General features: G+C 51.6%; 3 protein-coding genes across 4 annotated transcripts; 2 read left to right on the forward strand and 1 right to left on the reverse strand.

The window, feature by feature from the left end:
• Positions 1–4,572: 4,572 nt before the first annotated feature.
• SYF2 (SYF2 pre-mRNA splicing factor) lies at positions 4,573–6,763 on the forward strand. The gene is made up of 7 exons (XM_051807317.1): positions 4,573–4,676; positions 4,775–4,882; positions 5,210–5,335; positions 5,598–5,715; positions 5,826–5,916; positions 6,192–6,290; positions 6,383–6,763. Exons 1-7 carry the CDS (start codon positions 4,620–4,622, stop codon positions 6,546–6,548), a joined length of 765 nt encoding a protein of 254 aa, XP_051663277.1. The 5' UTR covers positions 4,573–4,619; the 3' UTR covers positions 6,549–6,763.
• A 759-nt stretch (positions 6,764–7,522) lies between these two features.
• On the reverse strand, positions 7,523–12,480 carry RSRP1 (arginine and serine rich protein 1). The gene is made up of 6 exons (XM_051807300.1): positions 12,284–12,480; positions 12,092–12,147; positions 10,337–10,945; positions 9,840–9,994; positions 8,570–8,653; positions 7,523–8,041 (listed from the first exon to the last, which is right to left on the reverse strand). Exons 1-6 carry the CDS (start codon positions 12,352–12,354, stop codon positions 7,856–7,858), a joined length of 1,161 nt encoding a protein of 386 aa, XP_051663260.1. The 5' UTR covers positions 12,355–12,480; the 3' UTR covers positions 7,523–7,855.
• Positions 12,481–12,638: 158 nt separating this feature from the next.
• Positions 12,639–15,900, forward strand: TMEM50A (transmembrane protein 50A). 2 transcript variants are annotated; one of them, XM_051807325.1, is made up of 7 exons: positions 12,639–12,666; positions 13,515–13,627; positions 14,272–14,384; positions 14,498–14,565; positions 14,693–14,785; positions 15,207–15,267; positions 15,557–15,900. In XM_051807325.1, the coding sequence occupies exons 2-7, from the start codon at positions 13,535–13,537 to the stop codon at positions 15,600–15,602; spliced, it is 474 nt and encodes a 157-aa protein (XP_051663285.1). In that variant the 5' UTR covers positions 12,639–12,666; positions 13,515–13,534; the 3' UTR covers positions 15,603–15,900. The 2 variants fall into 2 exon arrangements, with proteins under 2 accessions (XP_051663285.1, XP_051663286.1); XM_051807326.1 differs by lacking the exon at positions 12,639–12,666 and adding an exon at positions 12,734–12,748.
• Positions 15,901–16,131: the final 231 nt, after the last annotated feature.

Below are 16,131 nucleotides of genomic sequence, written 5' to 3' on the forward strand. Positions count from 1 at the left end.
TTTCAAAGTAAAGGAGGAGAGATTTATATCAGATATTAGGGATACATTCTTCCCTGTGAGGGTGAGGAGGTCCTGGCACGGGGCACCCAGAGAAGCTGTGGCTGCCCCATCCCTGGAAGTGCCCAAGGCCAGGTTGGACAGGGCTTGGAGCAACTGGTGGTGGAAGGTGGTGGGAGTGGTTCCCTTCCAACCCAAACCATTCCGTGGTCCTGTGATTCCATGCTGCCATGCCACTGGGATGGCACTGCAGCGAGCCAGCCCAGCGGGAGCACAGCAAACCAACCCCGTACGTGCCACCTGAAAATCAGGGGTGGGAAGGGGTCCCCACGCCACCACCACCCGCCCCAAGGGCTGGAACCAGGACGAGCACAGCCTTGCCTTGCCTCCAGCCCCGCCTGTACGTTATTCCTCCCGATCATCACAACTTTCTTCCGCTTCCAAAGCACCTTTCATCACGAAACAGGATGGAGCGCGGCAGCTGTTGAACAGCACGGAGCGCAGGCAGGGCCGGGCAGGAAGTGGAAGCGGCTCCTGCAGCTGCTGGGAGCAGGCAGGAGAGCTGAACTCACGCCACGGCATTCCGGGGCCTTATCGCGTCCCCCGGCACGCGCGCGGATCCTCCCGGCACGCCAGGGGCCCATGTGGCAGCTCCCACGTGATGGCACCGCCGTGACACGTGGCAGCCGGGGGTGGCTGAGCTCCACGGTGGGGTTGAGGGGAGAAGGGATGTCCTGGGCCCTCCTGCTGCTCTCCAGCAGCAGCTGCTCCAGCGCTGCGGGGTCACAGATCCTGTGACCCACCACGGCCCACGGACCTGCGGGTCCACAGGTCTGACCAACAGAGCTCAGGGACCTGCAGGGCCACAGATCTCACCCACCATGGCCTAGGGACATACAGGGACAGAGGTGTGACCCACCCCAGCTCACCCACAGATCTCACCCACCAGAGCTCAGGGACCTGCGGGGACACAGGTCTGACCCCACCATGGTGCAGGTCCAAGTTGTGGCATTGCAGGTCTGGATCTTGGCACTCCACACTGAATCTTGGCACTTCACACCATAATCGTGGCACTTTATACCCAAATTGTGGCACTTCACACACAAATTGTGGCACTTCACACACAAACTGTGGCATTTAACACCCAAATTTTGGCACTTCACGCACAAATTACGGCATTTAACACCCGAATTGTGGCACTTCATACGCAAAATGTGGCACTTTACACCCAAATTGTGGCACTTCACGCCCAAATTATGGTGTTGTACCACTCAAGCCATGGCACTGCACACCCAGATTGTAGCACTGCACACCCAAACTGTGGAACTACACACCCAGCCACGGCATTGCACACCCAAACTGCGGCATTGCACGCTCAAACCATGGCACTGCACACCCAAATTGTGACCTTGTGCACTCGAGGCGTTGCACTGCATGTTCAGATCACAGCATTGTCCACCCAAGCCATGGCACTGCATGTTCAAATCACCATCCCTCGTGGTGGGAAATGTCCCCAGGGCTGGGGTTCACCTGCAGGCACTTGGCCCAGCCTGTGAATGCACCGTGGCCTCTGTCACGCTGGAACAACCATTATTTTTGTGAGAAATGTCCCCAACCCCTCCCTTCCCCTCTGCCCCACGGTGGGAGCAGCCTGAGGAGCTGCACCCTGCCAGGACCCCTCTGCCTTCCCGGGCACTCAGCCCTGCAGATCCCTGATAACAGCACTTTGCTGCAGTGGGTGGGAGGTAACCAGTGCTGCTCCCCCTCCACCCCTCGACCAGGATCTTCCCCTTTGAAAAGGACAAATATAACCGAGATGAGTCAGTTCCTCCGAGCTCCCGGCCCCTGTACAATATGTAACTGGAATTTTTCATTTCGGCACTGCAGGGGAGGCATAACTGGAGAAGACAATGGAGTCAGCTCCGACCCAAAAAAGCAGTGCCAACTCTGTGAGCCTGGGAAATAAAAACATTTTTTTAATCTAAAAATAAATTAACTGTAAGTGACAACAAGAGCAGATCTGCATGTACTCGCTGTCGGCCCGCGCAGGACCAGTCCCTGCTCCTTGGCACAAGGATTTGGGAGGATTCCCTGCTCTTTTCAGGCCAGGTTGGGATTCACAGCTGTACCACAGAGCCAGGGAGACACTCAGCACCTGCACCAGGAACTGAGCTTCCTGAGCTGGCATCAGACCCAGCAGCAAATCCACGGGAGCCGGGGAAACCTCTTGGTTTTGTTTTCCAGCTGCATTACAGCAGTGAGGGGGCAAAGAGGCTCCACCGAGCTCAGGGCTTGGCTGGGCCCAGGCACTGACAAACCATAAAGCCCATCCAGCTTCCCCTGATTAAATAAAAGGGTAGGAAGGGTGAGGCAGCTGAGAGCCCCCCTGCCACCCTTTTGTCACCCTGGGCAGAGCAGATCCCTGGGGCAGCCCCGAGCCCACCCTCCGGCCCTCCCTGCTCCTGACCTGTGCTTGGAGCAGACACAAAGCGTGTGGGTGTCACAGAAGAGGGTCTGGAGACTCCAGAAAATAAAGGGCAGTCAAGGGACTGCAGGTGGGACCTGTAGAGGGAGCTGGTGCAGTATTTCATGCACCGGAGAGCCAGGCCAGCATCTCTCCCTGCTCCCAAAACTCCTTTGATCCCAAATGTGGCAACAACCTCATGGCAGAGGGGCCGGGAGCTCCAGAGGGATAAAGCCGTGCCCCGAGCACATAACTGGGATTCTGACAGCACAAAAACACTCCCCAATTTACTGTGCAGCAACATCAACCCCTTCCCTGGAGGCTTCTTTCAGAATTCCAGCACCAGTGGTGGTGGCAGTTTGCTCCCTGTGCATGAAAATCTAACAACTTTCAGCAGGGATGTGGAGAGAGCAGGTGAGGGGAGACATCCAAAACCTGAACCACATGGGGACAATCCTCTCCTTTTCCTTAGGATATTGCCAATAGGACTGTGTAAAAACGTTCTGCCTCCCATTCTTTCCTCTGCTCTGTTTTCCAGCACTGCCTTCACGGGGCTGGGTTTCTTTCTTTCCCCCCTGGACTTGACTCCTCGCTGGGTAAGGCTGCATTTGATATTTTTAATCACTCAGCATGCATCAGAGCTTGGCAGCAGAAGAAAGTGAAGTTAAAAGAGAACAGAGACAGGCTGGGTTTGCCAGGGCTGCCTGCCACGGCCACAGCCCCTCATCGCTTGGGCTGCGATTCCCTCTGCTGGGAAGTCACGAGCCACAGCTGACAAGGGAGAACTTAAAAAACCAAACTAATCATCAGCACTTATAAACCTGCAGGTTTTGAAGCCTTTCTTCAAAGAAAAACAGAATTCCTGAGCCCTCCTGCCTTTGCTGTGCAGATATAAAGGCTTTACACACAGACGCGTTTCATGTGCACATCGATATTAGTGATAAACATTTAGAGTAAGGCTACATTTGTTTTTTAAGGCTGGAAGATCCAGGCCACTGCAGCAATGTTATGGAAATTTTGACTTTCTTTTCCCAGAAGCTGCAGTAAAACATTTTATTTTCTATGAGGGCTGTAAGTCTCTGCCTGAGCAAACCTGTTGTTGGTCACTGAAGGATTCCCAGGGGATGGGCAGCACAGGGAGAGGCTGTTGCTGGTTTCTCATCCTGCACCAGGCTCTGCCCTGGAACTCACCAGTGTTTCCAAACACACCCTGAGTTCATCTGGTTCACGTGTTGCTTCCTTACTTTGACTATAAAGTTTGCATCACTCCACTGAATCCTTGGAAAAGGAAAAAAACCGTTTATTACAGTGTTACTAACCCATGGAGTCACTTCAAGGCTGCAGTAACTCCCTACCCAGTGTCTGCACTTCGATATCTCTGCATTTGGGTCACAACCCCATGGAGTGTTCCAGGCTGGGGGAAGAGTGAATGGAAAAGTGGGAAAGGACCTGACAGTGGTCAGACACGAGCCCAGGTGTGCCCAGGTGGTGCCACTGCCCCTGGGCTGTCCCAGCACTGGCGTGTCCCAGGGCCAGGGCAGTGCCCGTCCCCCTGTGCTGGCACTGCTGGGGCACCTCCAGCCCTGGGGGCAGGTTTGGGGTCCCCAGTACAGGACATTGAGGGGCTGGAGCGTGTCCAGAGAAGGGAATGGAGCTGGGGAATGGGTTGGAGCAGCTGAGGGAGCTGGGGGGGCTCAGCCTGGAGCAAAGGAGGCTCAGGGGGGACCTTCTGGCTCTGCAACCCCCTGACAGGAGGGGGGAGCCGGGGGGGGTCGGGCTCTGCTCCCAGGGAACAAGGGACAGGAGGAGAGGGAACGGCCTCAGGCTGTGCCAGGGGAGGGTCAGGCTGGACATCAGGAGGAATTTCTTCATGGAAAGGGTTGTTAAACATCGGAAGGGGCTGCTCAGGGAGGTGGTGGAGTCCCCACCCCTGGAGGCGTCCAAGGAACGACGCTCCGGTCTGGGTGACAAGTGGGTGCTCGTGAAAAGGTTGGACTCGGTGACCTCGGAGGTCTTTTCCAATCTCAGTTATTCCCGTGACTCCCGAACACCGGTACACTCCGAACACCCAGAGGGCGGCGGCAACACCTCCCGTCCGTTGGGGGGCGCCCTGCGGGCCGCGCCGGAAGCCGGAAGCCGGAAGTGCGGGCGGGCGGCGATGGCGGCGGCCGTGTCGTCGCTGAGCAGTTTGGGGATCCCCGATGGCGACGGAGGGGTGAGTGAGGGACGGGACGGGACGGGACGGGACGGCACCGGGTGGGGCGGGATGGGGGGCCCCGGCTCCCTCCCGAGGCTGAGTGCGCGTTGTTTCAGAGCTCCTCGGAGGAGGAGGAGGCGGGCCCCAGCTCGGCGGCGGCGGCGGCGGCGGAGCAGCGCCGGGAGGAGCGGCTGCGCCGGTTCCGGGAGCTCCACATGAAGCGGGTACGGATCGGTCCCGGAGCCCGCTCCGGCACATGGCGAGGAGGGGGGGGGGGGAGGTTTGCTTGGCCCTGCGTTTGTTTGTGTGCAGAGGGAGGGCATGGAGTCTCCCTCTCTGCAGACATTCCAGACCCACCTGGACACGTTTCTGTGCCTTGGACTGGATGATCTCCAGAGGTCCCTTCCAAACCCAGCTCCTGTCTGATTCTGGTTTACATGGTGCTTTCAGGAAGCAGAGGCCAGGCCCCCTCCCAGGGGGGCTCCCGTGTCCCCCCAAGGGTTCTAATTTTGTTGTTCCTGTGCTCAAGTGTTGCCCTGTTTCATTCTCAGTATGAGGCTTGCAAGCTGAACAGCCAAGAAGTGGTGGAGGAAGACAAAAGACTTAAATTGCCACCAAACTGGGAAGCTAAAAAAGCTCGGCTGGAGTGGGAGCTGAAGGTGCAGGAAAAGAAGAAGGTAAAGACACCTTTACAGCTCCCCATGACCCTGTGGAGCCACAGCCCAGGTGCCTGCAGTGACACTTCATGGTGCCTTAGCAGTCTTGGGAGCTTACACTGATGTTACCCCCCCAAAATCCACGTCCTAATTAGGCTGCTGATTATCTAAATCATTGTCCTGCTCCAGAGGTTGACTGGGCTGATCCAGGGAGATGCAACTGAGTTTTAGGCTTGGCCACTGGCTCATTGTTGAAACTGAAGTGTCCCTTGTGCTGTGTCAGGAATGTGCAGCGAGAGGAGAGGACTATGAGCGAGTCAAGCTGCTGGAGATCAGCGCTGAGGACGCCGAGAGGTGGGAGAGGAAAAAGAAGAAGAAAAATCCCGACCTGGGCTTTTCAGGTAACGGCTTAACCACGCAGCTGTGTTCGGAATGGACACCTGGGTTGGTGTTTTGGGTGAAAACTGGACCATGAGATAAAGCCCCTCACCCTGACACCGTCTGTTCCCAGATTACGCGGCGGCGCAGCTGCGCCAGTACCAGAGGCTGACGCGGCAGATCAAACCTGACCTGGAGCAGTACGAGAAGCTGAAGGAGCAATAGTAAGTTCTGTGGTATTTCCAAACCATTAGGGTGGGGAGGCCCTTGCACAGGTTGCCCAGAGAAGCTGTTGCTGCCCCATCCTTGGAAGTGTCCAAGGCCAGGTTGGATGGGGCTTGGAGCAACCTGGGCTAGTAGAATGTGTGACCTGTTGGAAAAGAATGGTGTTTAAGAATGGTGTTTAAGGTCCCTTCCATCCCAAAGCATTCTGGGATTCTGTGAAATCTCAAAGCAGCCAATAGTTGTGTAACCTGCTGCCCCTCTTCCCCTCATCCAGCGGGGAAGCTCTTTATCCCACCTCCGACAGCCTCCTCCACGGGACTCACGTGCCATCCAAGGACGGGGTCGACAGAATGGTCGCGGATCTTGAAAAACAGTGAGTAAACCCCGGGGCCAGGCGTGTGCCAGAGCAGCTCTGGGCAGTGGGAGGCCCAGGGGTGCCCCATGGGTGCTGTTATTGCCTCCCAGGATCGAGAAGCGGGAGAAGTACAGCCGGCGGCGACCCTACAACGACGACGCCGACATCGACTACATCAACGAGAGGAACGCCAAGTTCAACCAGAAGGCAGAGAGGTTCTATGGGAAGTACACGGCCGAGATCAAACAGAACCTGGAGAGAGGGACAGCTGTCTGAGGCACAGCACACAGCCCTGGCTGTGTGCAAGGGGAGTGCAAATTCTACAGGCAATTTTATAAGAAAAAGCATTATAGGTGTCGCTTGCTGGAATCCGTGGTGGGTTTAATGGAGTAGAAGTGATTTGTGTAACTGCAGCTGAACACTGCTTTTACCTGCAGGAGTAACCAGCTTGTGCAATCTTGTGTTCTAAATAAAGACCAGCTTTAGTCTAATTTAAGGGTTGGTGTTTGTTCTTCAGTAGTGGGAGATTATCAACAAGATGAAAGGTGAGGAAGGTGAAGTGACATTCCCATGAAAAAACAGCTTCCCAGCTGTCACATGCCAAAGCTGGAGCTGCCCCCCCTCCCCAAGGGCCAAGGGAAACATGAGCCCTTGTGCACTGCCAACCTCGGCTTGGCCATTTAATAGTTCCTCAAAGAAGCTTCCAGACACAAATAGTCAAATTCAGTTTATTTTACTAATTTATTTATACAAAACCCAGGTTTAACCAATTGCACCAAGTCCATGCAACAGCCCGTTGATTCCTCCCATCCTTTTCTCCCGGAGCAGAGGTCTGGCTGAGCCGTGGAGTAACCTGTACCCTGTCAGCATGAACCCTCCTGCACTGACTGCCCTTCCCCTTCCTGCCTCACAGTGACCCTTAGAGGCTGTTTTTAAACCAAGTAAAACACAAGCCTGCAGTAAGTCGAGCATTAGAAGGAGCAGAAGGGACAGTGAGAAGGGCGGTGACTTCCCCTACAGCAGTCACATACAACATCCTGCACAAGCTTCCCACTTCCAGAGGGATATCCAGGGAAGGTGCTCAAGGCTCTGAACTAAGCACAGCCCAGGCAGGAACTATTCCAGCATAAAGATCTGCTTTTATGATGCAACAACTACCTTCTGTTGCACCTTGTGGTAAGTCAGGTAATTGAAAGCTAAATCACAGACAGGACATACTCATAACACAGGTCTAACACTTCACACATTAAGCCAGTGCAAAACTAAACTTTATTCACTTGAAGTAAACAGTTACACAATGTAAATCCAAGTGTCCAAAGAACAGCTACTCAACTATGGTTTAGAAAAAGTTACCCACCTGCAAGGTCTAGTCCGATAAAGCAATACAAAATATTTACAAATATACACAAGATTCCCATCTGTGGCTTCGGGATCAGTGTGCTCTCTATCTGAAAGAGAAACCTTAGATTCCAAAAATTAAAAATCTCAAAATAAATACTCAGTATTAACAAATCTTCAACCCCATCAGAAAGTTTGCAATCTCTCTACTGAAGGATGTGAAGTGCTGCAGTCAGTGAATCCCATCAGCGTGCCCGGAACAGGGTGCTTTTGGGTGAGAAGTTTAAGAATGTTTTCTTCTCCTCCTTCTTGACAGGAACCCACTGCCCATAGGGACTTCCCTTCCTGTCATCTTCTCTTGCTGGAGAAACTACTGGCTCCTTAACAACATGGCTCACTGGCTTCTGCAGGGCTGGCTTTGCCATTGTGTTCTGGAAAAGAAAAAATTTCATGTAAGAAAAGGTATTAAAACCTGTATTAAAAACCTGTACCCTCAAGGGGTACAAATCCAGTACATTTATCTGGACTGATTATATAAATGTTTTCTCTCCAGCTCTTGGAATACCTGATATAATATCAACTACATACACTTAACTGACAAAGGATTCAAGAAGTTACTAAGTTTGCATTACTAAAACATAGTACTTGAAATAAGCTCTGGTTTAAACTAGTTCAAGTTGTTAAGTCTTTGTTTCATCTAGTTCTATCACTCTCAAGTGTATTGCAGAGTACAGAGGGTCATTGTTAGTAGGTGTAGAGGTAAATACCTGTTTTAAATCCACTGCTTACAGTGCTCTACTGCTGAAGGACTGATTAACTCCTCCAGGAAAAGTCCTTATCGAACCATTACATTCATTTTGTTACCATGATTAAGATCACTCATTTGGAAACCAGAGCTGGGAAAAGCCTAAGACAGGAGGGGCTGAAGTACTGGAATTGCATCTTGGGGAGTCACTTACATTAGGACTGAAGGAAATGCTCCTCTGTATGGTTGCTCTCTCCATCCCAGTCTTGGTCATGTCTTCTGCTGCACTTCTGGGTTGCTAGAGAAGAGCACACACAGCCTAAGTGGGAGGACACATCACCCCATGCAAGGTCAGGCAGTTACTACAGAGCATGAACTTTCTGGTATGGAGTTGTTTCAGATATTTACATCAAAAGTAGCTGTAAAGCTACTGGATATGCAAACAGAGCAATGCTGAACCCAATTGGAAATGCATTCGGTATTTTTACCAAGGTGGCTGTGCCAATTCGGGTGTGAATGGATGTGATATCCACAGCCCAGTTACAGTTTATAAGGATTCAAACAGTCACAGCATGAACTGTCACACGAGTGCAGTGACAGAGCAAGTGGCATTAAGTTCTGCATAACCATCCTGCAGAGCTTTGGATAATGACAATAAACTTATCTGCAAGTGATGCAGGCCTCTTCTTCTGTACTCTCTCAACATCTGGAATATATTGCATATATTTATGAAAGGGATGCCTGTACCATTTGTGTAAAACCCTTAGTAAATTTACTTCCATTTGTAACAGCAGCATCTGACTCATGTACAGGTTTGTATTTACCGTGACTCAGGTTAACACACTACAACACAACCAGGCTAAAATTCACTTTAAGCTGCTCAAGTTTCTCCCTCCCTTAAATTCACAGCAGCTACAGCCCACAAGTCCCTTAATTACCACCAGATTTTCTTCATCATGTCTGGAACCATAGTCATGATTTCTATAAGACAGAAATAAAGTATGTAAAATGCATTGTGTGCTTGCGTATGGAATTTCTGGGAAACAGTTTGTTGCACATGAAAAACTTTTAACAGTTCAAAAAAAGGCAGAAAGATTTAAGCTTAAAAAAGAAAAAACCAAAAAACCCCACACTATTCACTAGGTTTGGCAAGGAGACTCCTGGTTTAGGTCAGAAAGACATAAACTAGCTGGATTAATGGGCAATATCCCATTAAAAGAGTAAGTCAAAAGGACAAGCTACAGTCTCCTCTCCTTCCCCACCTGTCACTACTGGACAGCCTGCACAGGCTCAAGAGGATCAACCACCTCTCACAGGTCCATTGCTCTTCCAGCTTAAGGCAAAGTCTAGAGGTTTTCTAGAGCAGTTGTTCAAGAGTTTGAATTCTTAATCACAAACTCCACAGTTAAACTAGAACACATCCATGCAGACAAGTTTTAAGAAGAGTTTACCTTTTCAGTGAGAACCCTCCTGTCCATACTTACCTCAGCTGACTCTCCAGGTTCTTCCCGCTCCTGTTTTTCATTTTTTATCTCTTTGGCAGGAGGAGGGATCTTCAAGCTCGCTGGCAAGACGATGTTATCTGTTCCCAGAGCTTTGGCAGCATTGGCTTTCGCAATTTCCAGGAGTTCCCTCTTGTCTAAAAGAGGAAGGAAAAAAAGAAGTGCCTTGTGTTATATTTAAATCCGTATTTACCTACTCACACAAGCCTAAAAACTGCAGGTTTATTATCACTGCATCTATGTAAGCACGAACTGTGATGAATTTCATCAGACCTTGAGAGATGTAGCTTCAGTTCAAGGGCAAAAAATGTGCTCTGAACTACTTTGTTTGTTAAATACGTTTTTATAACCAGAGGTTTTCTTCCACAGTGCCATTATAAATTATGCTCTATAAAGCAAGTAAACAAAGCAGAACTGGACTGGTTAAAGAAAGCTGTACAGTCTGAGGTTCTCACACAGGAAAGTCTCAAGGAAAGTACCTTTCTCACTGAGATGGAGAGGTGACCTACTGCGGGACCGTGTCCGTGACCTGCTCCTCCAGCTCCTGTAAGCCTCGGGATATATGGTTCGCCCAAATCCGTAATATCTCCGGCCTCTGGAGCGGGACCTGCTCCTCGAGTAGGACCTTCTGTAGTAGGACCTGCCGCGGGACCAGGACCTGCTGCGGGATCGGTAGCGCGGGGGGGAGCGGCGGTACCTCCGGTAGTGCCTGGCGTGGTACCTGCCCCGGTACCGGCGGTACCCGCGCGACCTGGAGCGGCTCCGCGAGTAGGAGCGGGAGTATCTCCTGGACCGGCGGGAGCCGTTCCTCCGGGCCCGGGACCTCGACCTGGAGCGGCTCCAGCTCCGCGAGGAGGCTGAGGAGGAGCTGCTGGAGCTGGACCGTGAGCTGCACGAGGATCTGCTGGAGGACCTCGTCGATGACCTGTCACAGCTCCTCTTGGATCTCACGGACGTCTCTCTCTTCTTCGGAGAGCTGAGGGTCAAGTCATCCATGAAACCCGTCATGTCTTCCGTTTTCTGCACACAGGTGCTTTCAGAAGCTGGTTCTGTTTTTACTGCTGTTCTGCAATGCCCAGTCTCTGTTCCTGTTGTTGGGTGGGGTGGAGGAAGTTAATTATTCATGGGCATCAAGGCATTTACACAGCAACGACAAACACGGTGACACACAGGCAAAAAGTTCAAGGGTAATTAAACACACTAACAGTCCTCAGCCAGTTTACCAGCATGTTTTGCACATGACAGTTTTGTTTCATAATTTCCTCACCTGTAGTCAGTCAAAAGACTGAAATATGAAATTATAAGGAAAAAAAGGCTTTAATTTAAATCATGAGTAGTTCTGGGTGGAATTTTGGAGAGAGGTAGGTTTGTGCAGGTTTTAAGTGTAATTCCTTTTGTGTAAATGGTACAAGTTAACACCCTTTTGCTCCAAACAGAATTTTCAAGGTATTTTATTTTAACTCTAAAGGCAGGTTATTGCACCTATGATGCAAAATAACCATTTACCTTCCAGATCAGTACAGACTGATTTACTCCAAGAGGAGGCAAAATAAAAGTACCTTCAAGGTACAAAGCAGCCACTTCAAGATCTTGACCATATCATCTTATAAAAAACTCCATGCACAGAGCTCCACCCATTCCAGCAGTGTACACAGCAAGTTGCTATTAAAAACGTTCTACACAGATAGCAAAAAATACAGGTGGTGACTCACCAGACACGACTTGTACGGAACACTTGTTATGGTTATATATTAATAATTAAAATGGCTGTCCCTCTAGCGGCAGCCATTTTATAGCTACAAAGGTTACACGAGTGTAAGGATCTTATCACAGGACTTAAGCCCCGAGTTACGTAACCACTGTACAGCCTGAGGAAGCTTGCTTTAACCCAAAAATTCCTAGTCGCTGCTCAGTGCAAAGTTCGCAAATAAGTATAAAACCGTTACTGGAATCTGTAATTTAAGCTCTGTAAGGGTTTGCCAGACGCCACTTCCCTCGGTACTACTACAGCTAAAGTTTCACTACTTCACCTCTACGCCAGGGCCAAGGTCACTCGCGCTGTACGTGGCACAGCAAGATAAATTCCGATGTGCCGCTTCCCAGCGTTAATCCCCCTCCCCAGCCTGTTACAACCCGGTTCATCTCGGACTCATCGCGGGTACCGCACACGCCCCCCCCCCCAGTCCCACCCTGAGCGCTCAGGGCTCTGCCCGGGCTCTGTCCCCAGCACTCACCGCTGGGCGCGGCCGGGCCCCCCTGGTGCTGGTTCTCGTGAGGCACCTGGGCGCTCCTGCAAGGAAGAAAATAAAAAAAAACCACCCGTGAGCGATGCGTGTCCCTCACACCCCTCACGAACGGTCGCAAACGGCGACTGCGAACGGCCTCTCCCGACCCCGGCCCCCCAACGCCCCGCTCCGCCGCCTCACCGGCTCCAGCCGCCCGGGCTGCCCCCGCACGGGTCCTGAGGGGAGAGCCCCGCTTCGTGAGTCACCCCCATAGCGCCGGGCCACGCTGCTCCACCCGCGAAAGAGTCGCGATACGGCCGCGACAGAGCCCCGAGACAAAAGCTCCGCTCGCTCCCGCCGCCCGGCAGCGACTGAGGGCCGACCCAGAACCTTCCAGAACGTCCCTCGCCTTACGTAACCCCCGCGCCGAGGGCGCACGCGCGGGGGGAGGCGGGTGGGCATCGTCCCCTCCCCCGGGCCCCCGCCCCGCCCACAGCGCTCGGGACACGCCCCCCGCGCCCTGCGCGCGCGCGGCGCATGCGCGGGGTCCCCGCCGCGTCCCGTGACGGTGCGAGGGGTGCGGGGTGAGGGGGTGCGGGACCGGGGATGCGGGGGGCGAGAGTGCCTGGGGCGCGGGGTGCGGGACCCAGGGTGCGGGGTGAGGGGGTGCGGGACCGGGGATGCGGGGGGCGAGAGTGCCCAGGGCGCGGGACCCAGGGTGCGCGGTTTGGGGGGACGCGCAGGTCGGGATGCGGGATCGGGGGTGCGCGGTTTGGGAGGGTGCGCTAGTCGGGATGCGGGATCGGGGGTGCGAGATTTGGGGGGGTGCGGGATCGGGATGTGCGGTTTGGTGGGGGATGCGGGACCAGGGGTGCGCGGGTTTTGGGGAGTGCGCGCGTCGTGGTGATGGATCGGGGATGCGCGGTTTGGTGGGATGCGCAGTTTGGGGGGTTGCGCGGGTCGGGGGTGCGCAGTGTGCGGGGTGAAGGGGTGCGGGACCCGGGGCGCGGGATCGAGGTGTGGGGGGCGAGAGTGCCCAGTGCGCGGGGTGCGGGATCGGGGGCGTGCGGGTCGGGGATGCGCGGGTTTTGCGGGGCGCGCAGTGTGGGGGGATGCGCGCGTCCGAGGTGCGCGGGTTTTGCGGGGCGCGCAGTGTGGGGGGCGCGGGAGGTGCCGGTGACCGCGGGCCCTGAGCAGGACGGACCGCGGGGCTTCTTCCCCGCCCGCAGAGCCGCGGCCCCCGCACCCCTCCCGAGCGCGGGGGTCGGTGACCGGCGGGGCTTTGGCCGCTCCACACGGGCCGTGCGGTTTTCAGGCAGCTCGAACCTCCCTCCCCTGCACGGCCCGATGGTTTCCTCTCGGAAATAAACCTCCCCTTTTTTTTTTTTGCTTTTTTTTTTGTTTGGTGTTTTTGGTTTTTTTTTCCCTCCAGTTCTTCCAAGTGCTTGAAAAATGTCCGGTTTTCTGGAGAGCTTGAGGTGCTCGGAGTGCGTGGACTGGGGGGAGAAGCGGAACACCATCGCCTCTGTGGCCGCGGGAGTGCTGGTACTGCTGTGCTTGCCCTGCTGTCAGGCCCCCTAGGTGTAGTCAGCTGTCAGGAGCTAAAGATTGTTAGAGCTTGGAAGGCTCCTCTCTTCCAGGTAACAAAGTGGCAGGATGAGAGGAAAACAGCCTCAAGTTGTGCCAGGGCAGGCTTAGGTTGGATTTTTGGGAAAATTCCTTCGCTGGAAGCATTGGAACAGGCTGCCCTGGGCTGTGGTGGAGTCACCATCCCTGGAAGTGTTCAAAAAAACATGTGGATGGGGCATTTGGGGACACGGTTTAGTGGTTGGACTCCACCACTGTGGAGGGCTTTTCCAACCTGAACACTTCTGTGAAAAGGAAGAACAGGGATGCATTGTCCTTGTATCTAGCAGCAAAGTTAGGAACAAAATCTATTCTGGGTTCTTGCATCCACGTGTTTCTTAAGCTTCATGGAGTAACTGTTGGAGTAGGGAAATCTCTGGCTTTGCATCCGACCTTGTTCCCAAGCCCACAGCAAAAGTACTTATACCATCACTTTACCCTGCTGGAGATCGTAAGAATGATTTTATATATTAGTGTTATTTTTTTTCTAGAGCAGTCTTAGGCATTGTAAAAGGGCTTGTGTCTGTACTTTAAGCCATATTCCTTCTTTTTTTTCTCCCTAGTTTTTTACAGGCTGGTGGATAATCATAGATGCAGCTGTGAAATACCCTAAAGTGGAAGACTTCAACCACTCCTACCATGCCTGTGGGGTTATAGCCACCATTGCATTCCTGATGTAAGGGCCATTCCTTGATCAGAGCTACACACTCCTAGAACATACTTTGTGCAATTAATAAAAGGCTTCAAACGAGGGGATTTATCCCATTTTCTCCCGTTTTTCTCCCTCAGGATCAACGCGGTGTCCAACGGGCAGGTGCGGGGGGACAGTTACAGCGAGGGCTGCCTGGGGCAGACAGGTACACATCTGGGAATCCACTGAGCCTTGGAAAAACTGGGAGAGCTGTGCCAGGGTGTGCTTTGGGTGCCTGAGACAAGAGCCACGATGCCCATCCTCAGACAAACATCCCTCTTGTCTCGATCCAGGGGCTCGGATCTGGCTGTTCATTGGGTTTATGATGGCTTTTGGGTCTCTCATTGCTTCCATGTGGATCCTTTTTGGAGGCTACGTTGTTAAAGGTAAGGCCTGGCCCCTTTTTTGGAAGTTTAAAATGTTTTAAATGGCTGTTGAATTTCAGAGCTTATTTTTATATAGTTTCTAGGCAGTCCCTGTTTGAATATTTTAGTTCCCTACACACCACTATCCCATTGTATTAACATTGGGAGGGATTTTTTTCTATTTCTAAGTCACAAACTTCTGACTACCCTCTAGAAACACAGGTCTTGCTCCACTGGGAACTGGACAAATATAATTAAACTGCTGCAGTTTTATGGGAATAATTCCCTGGGTGAGGACTTATTCCCAGAACAAAAATTACTGAGTTTGTGAAGATTGCTCCCAGAGCCTATATGCTAAATTAGCAAAAGGTGTTAGAAATGGGATATGCTTGAAAATCACTTCCAAAAAAATTTGCAGAGGATTTTTTTTTTCTTTTGTTAGAAAAACCAGTGGTATACCCAGGAATAGCTGTGTTTTTCCAGAATGCATTCATCTTTTTTGGGTAAGCCTATCTTCCTTTGTTTGTTTCTTATCTAATTTGGTTTTTATGACAAAAACTGAAACTTGCTGTAATCTGGTTTTAGTTTAAGACCTGTTTTGTAACCAGACCTGTGTGAATAAACTGGTGAAGGCAGCAGATCTCTGGGATCTGTCTGCACAGGTCTCATGCAGGACAAAGAAGTGGATTCAAATACCACAGTTTGCTCCCTGAAATCACGTTTTTAAAATAAGAAGGGGCTTGATTTGCTCCCTTGTGTGCTCATTATGTCCCTTTATTCTGTTTTAAACAGAGGACTGGTCTTCAAGTTTGGTCGCACGGAAGATTTGTGGCAGTGAACTCCCCTCTGGAAGTGCCCTGGCCAGGCTGGGTTTTAACTGCACACTCCCCAAATTTTGTAAAAAACCATTTTGTAAACCCTGACCTTCCATCATGTCAAAAGATAAATCAAGGAAAGCTGAAAGCACTAAAAATTCCAGCTCTATTCTCTTTGATTTTTTTTTTTTACTCTTGTACGTCCACTTAAATGTCGTGATGTTTTTTGACAAATGTAAAATTGCTACAAGTAACGGTGGAGTCACTTTTCTGATACATTTGCTACAAATAAACAGGATAATGGAACATGGATGTATTTAACCAGCTGTTTCTATGACGTTATTTACGAAGAAAAACTTACTAAAATGCTTTAAAACAACTTTTTAACCTATATTTATTAAATATTTCCTATATCTGGACAATATAACCATTTCTTCAGTTTCAAAGGTAATTGGTGTGTGGCTTTTCTTGCATAATGTAGAACTATGTTGGTTTGGGATTTTTTTTTTTACCTCTCTGAATATTAAATTTATCCTATGGTGATAATGAGGA

The sequence above is a fragment of the Manacus candei genome, unplaced genomic scaffold (genome assembly GCF_025592945.1).
Source record: "Manacus candei isolate 608988 ecotype Guabito, Panama unplaced genomic scaffold, ASM2559294v1 h1tg000070l, whole genome shotgun sequence".
NCBI lineage: Eukaryota > Metazoa > Chordata > Aves > Passeriformes > Pipridae > Manacus > Manacus candei.

Coding starts and splice junctions, on each gene's coding strand:
- RSRP1 (XM_051807300.1), bottom strand. CDS start 12,354: ATGGGGGTGACTCACGAAGCGGGGCTCTCCCCTCAGGACCCGTGCGGG. Junction 12,148..12,283: donor AGCCCGGGCGGCTGGAGCCG/GTGAGGCGGCGG, acceptor TCTTCCTTGCAG/GAGCGCCCAGGTGCCTCACG. Junction 10,946..12,091: donor GGGCCCGGCCGCGCCCAGCG/GTGAGTGCTGGG, acceptor ACCCAACAACAG/GAACAGAGACTGGGCATTGC.
- TMEM50A (XM_051807325.1), top strand. CDS start 13,535: ATGTCCGGTTTTCTGGAGAGCTTGAGGTGCTCGGAGTGCGTGGACTGG. Junction 14,566..14,692: donor GGGCTGCCTGGGGCAGACAG/GTACACATCTGG, acceptor GTCTCGATCCAG/GGGCTCGGATCTGGCTGTTC. Junction 15,268..15,556: donor AATGCATTCATCTTTTTTGG/GTAAGCCTATCT, acceptor TGTTTTAAACAG/AGGACTGGTCTTCAAGTTTG.
- SYF2 (XM_051807317.1), top strand. CDS start 4,620: ATGGCGGCGGCCGTGTCGTCGCTGAGCAGTTTGGGGATCCCCGATGGC. Junction 5,336..5,597: donor AGGTGCAGGAAAAGAAGAAG/GTAAAGACACCT, acceptor GTGCTGTGTCAG/GAATGTGCAGCGAGAGGAGA. Junction 5,716..5,825: donor TCCCGACCTGGGCTTTTCAG/GTAACGGCTTAA, acceptor GTCTGTTCCCAG/ATTACGCGGCGGCGCAGCTG.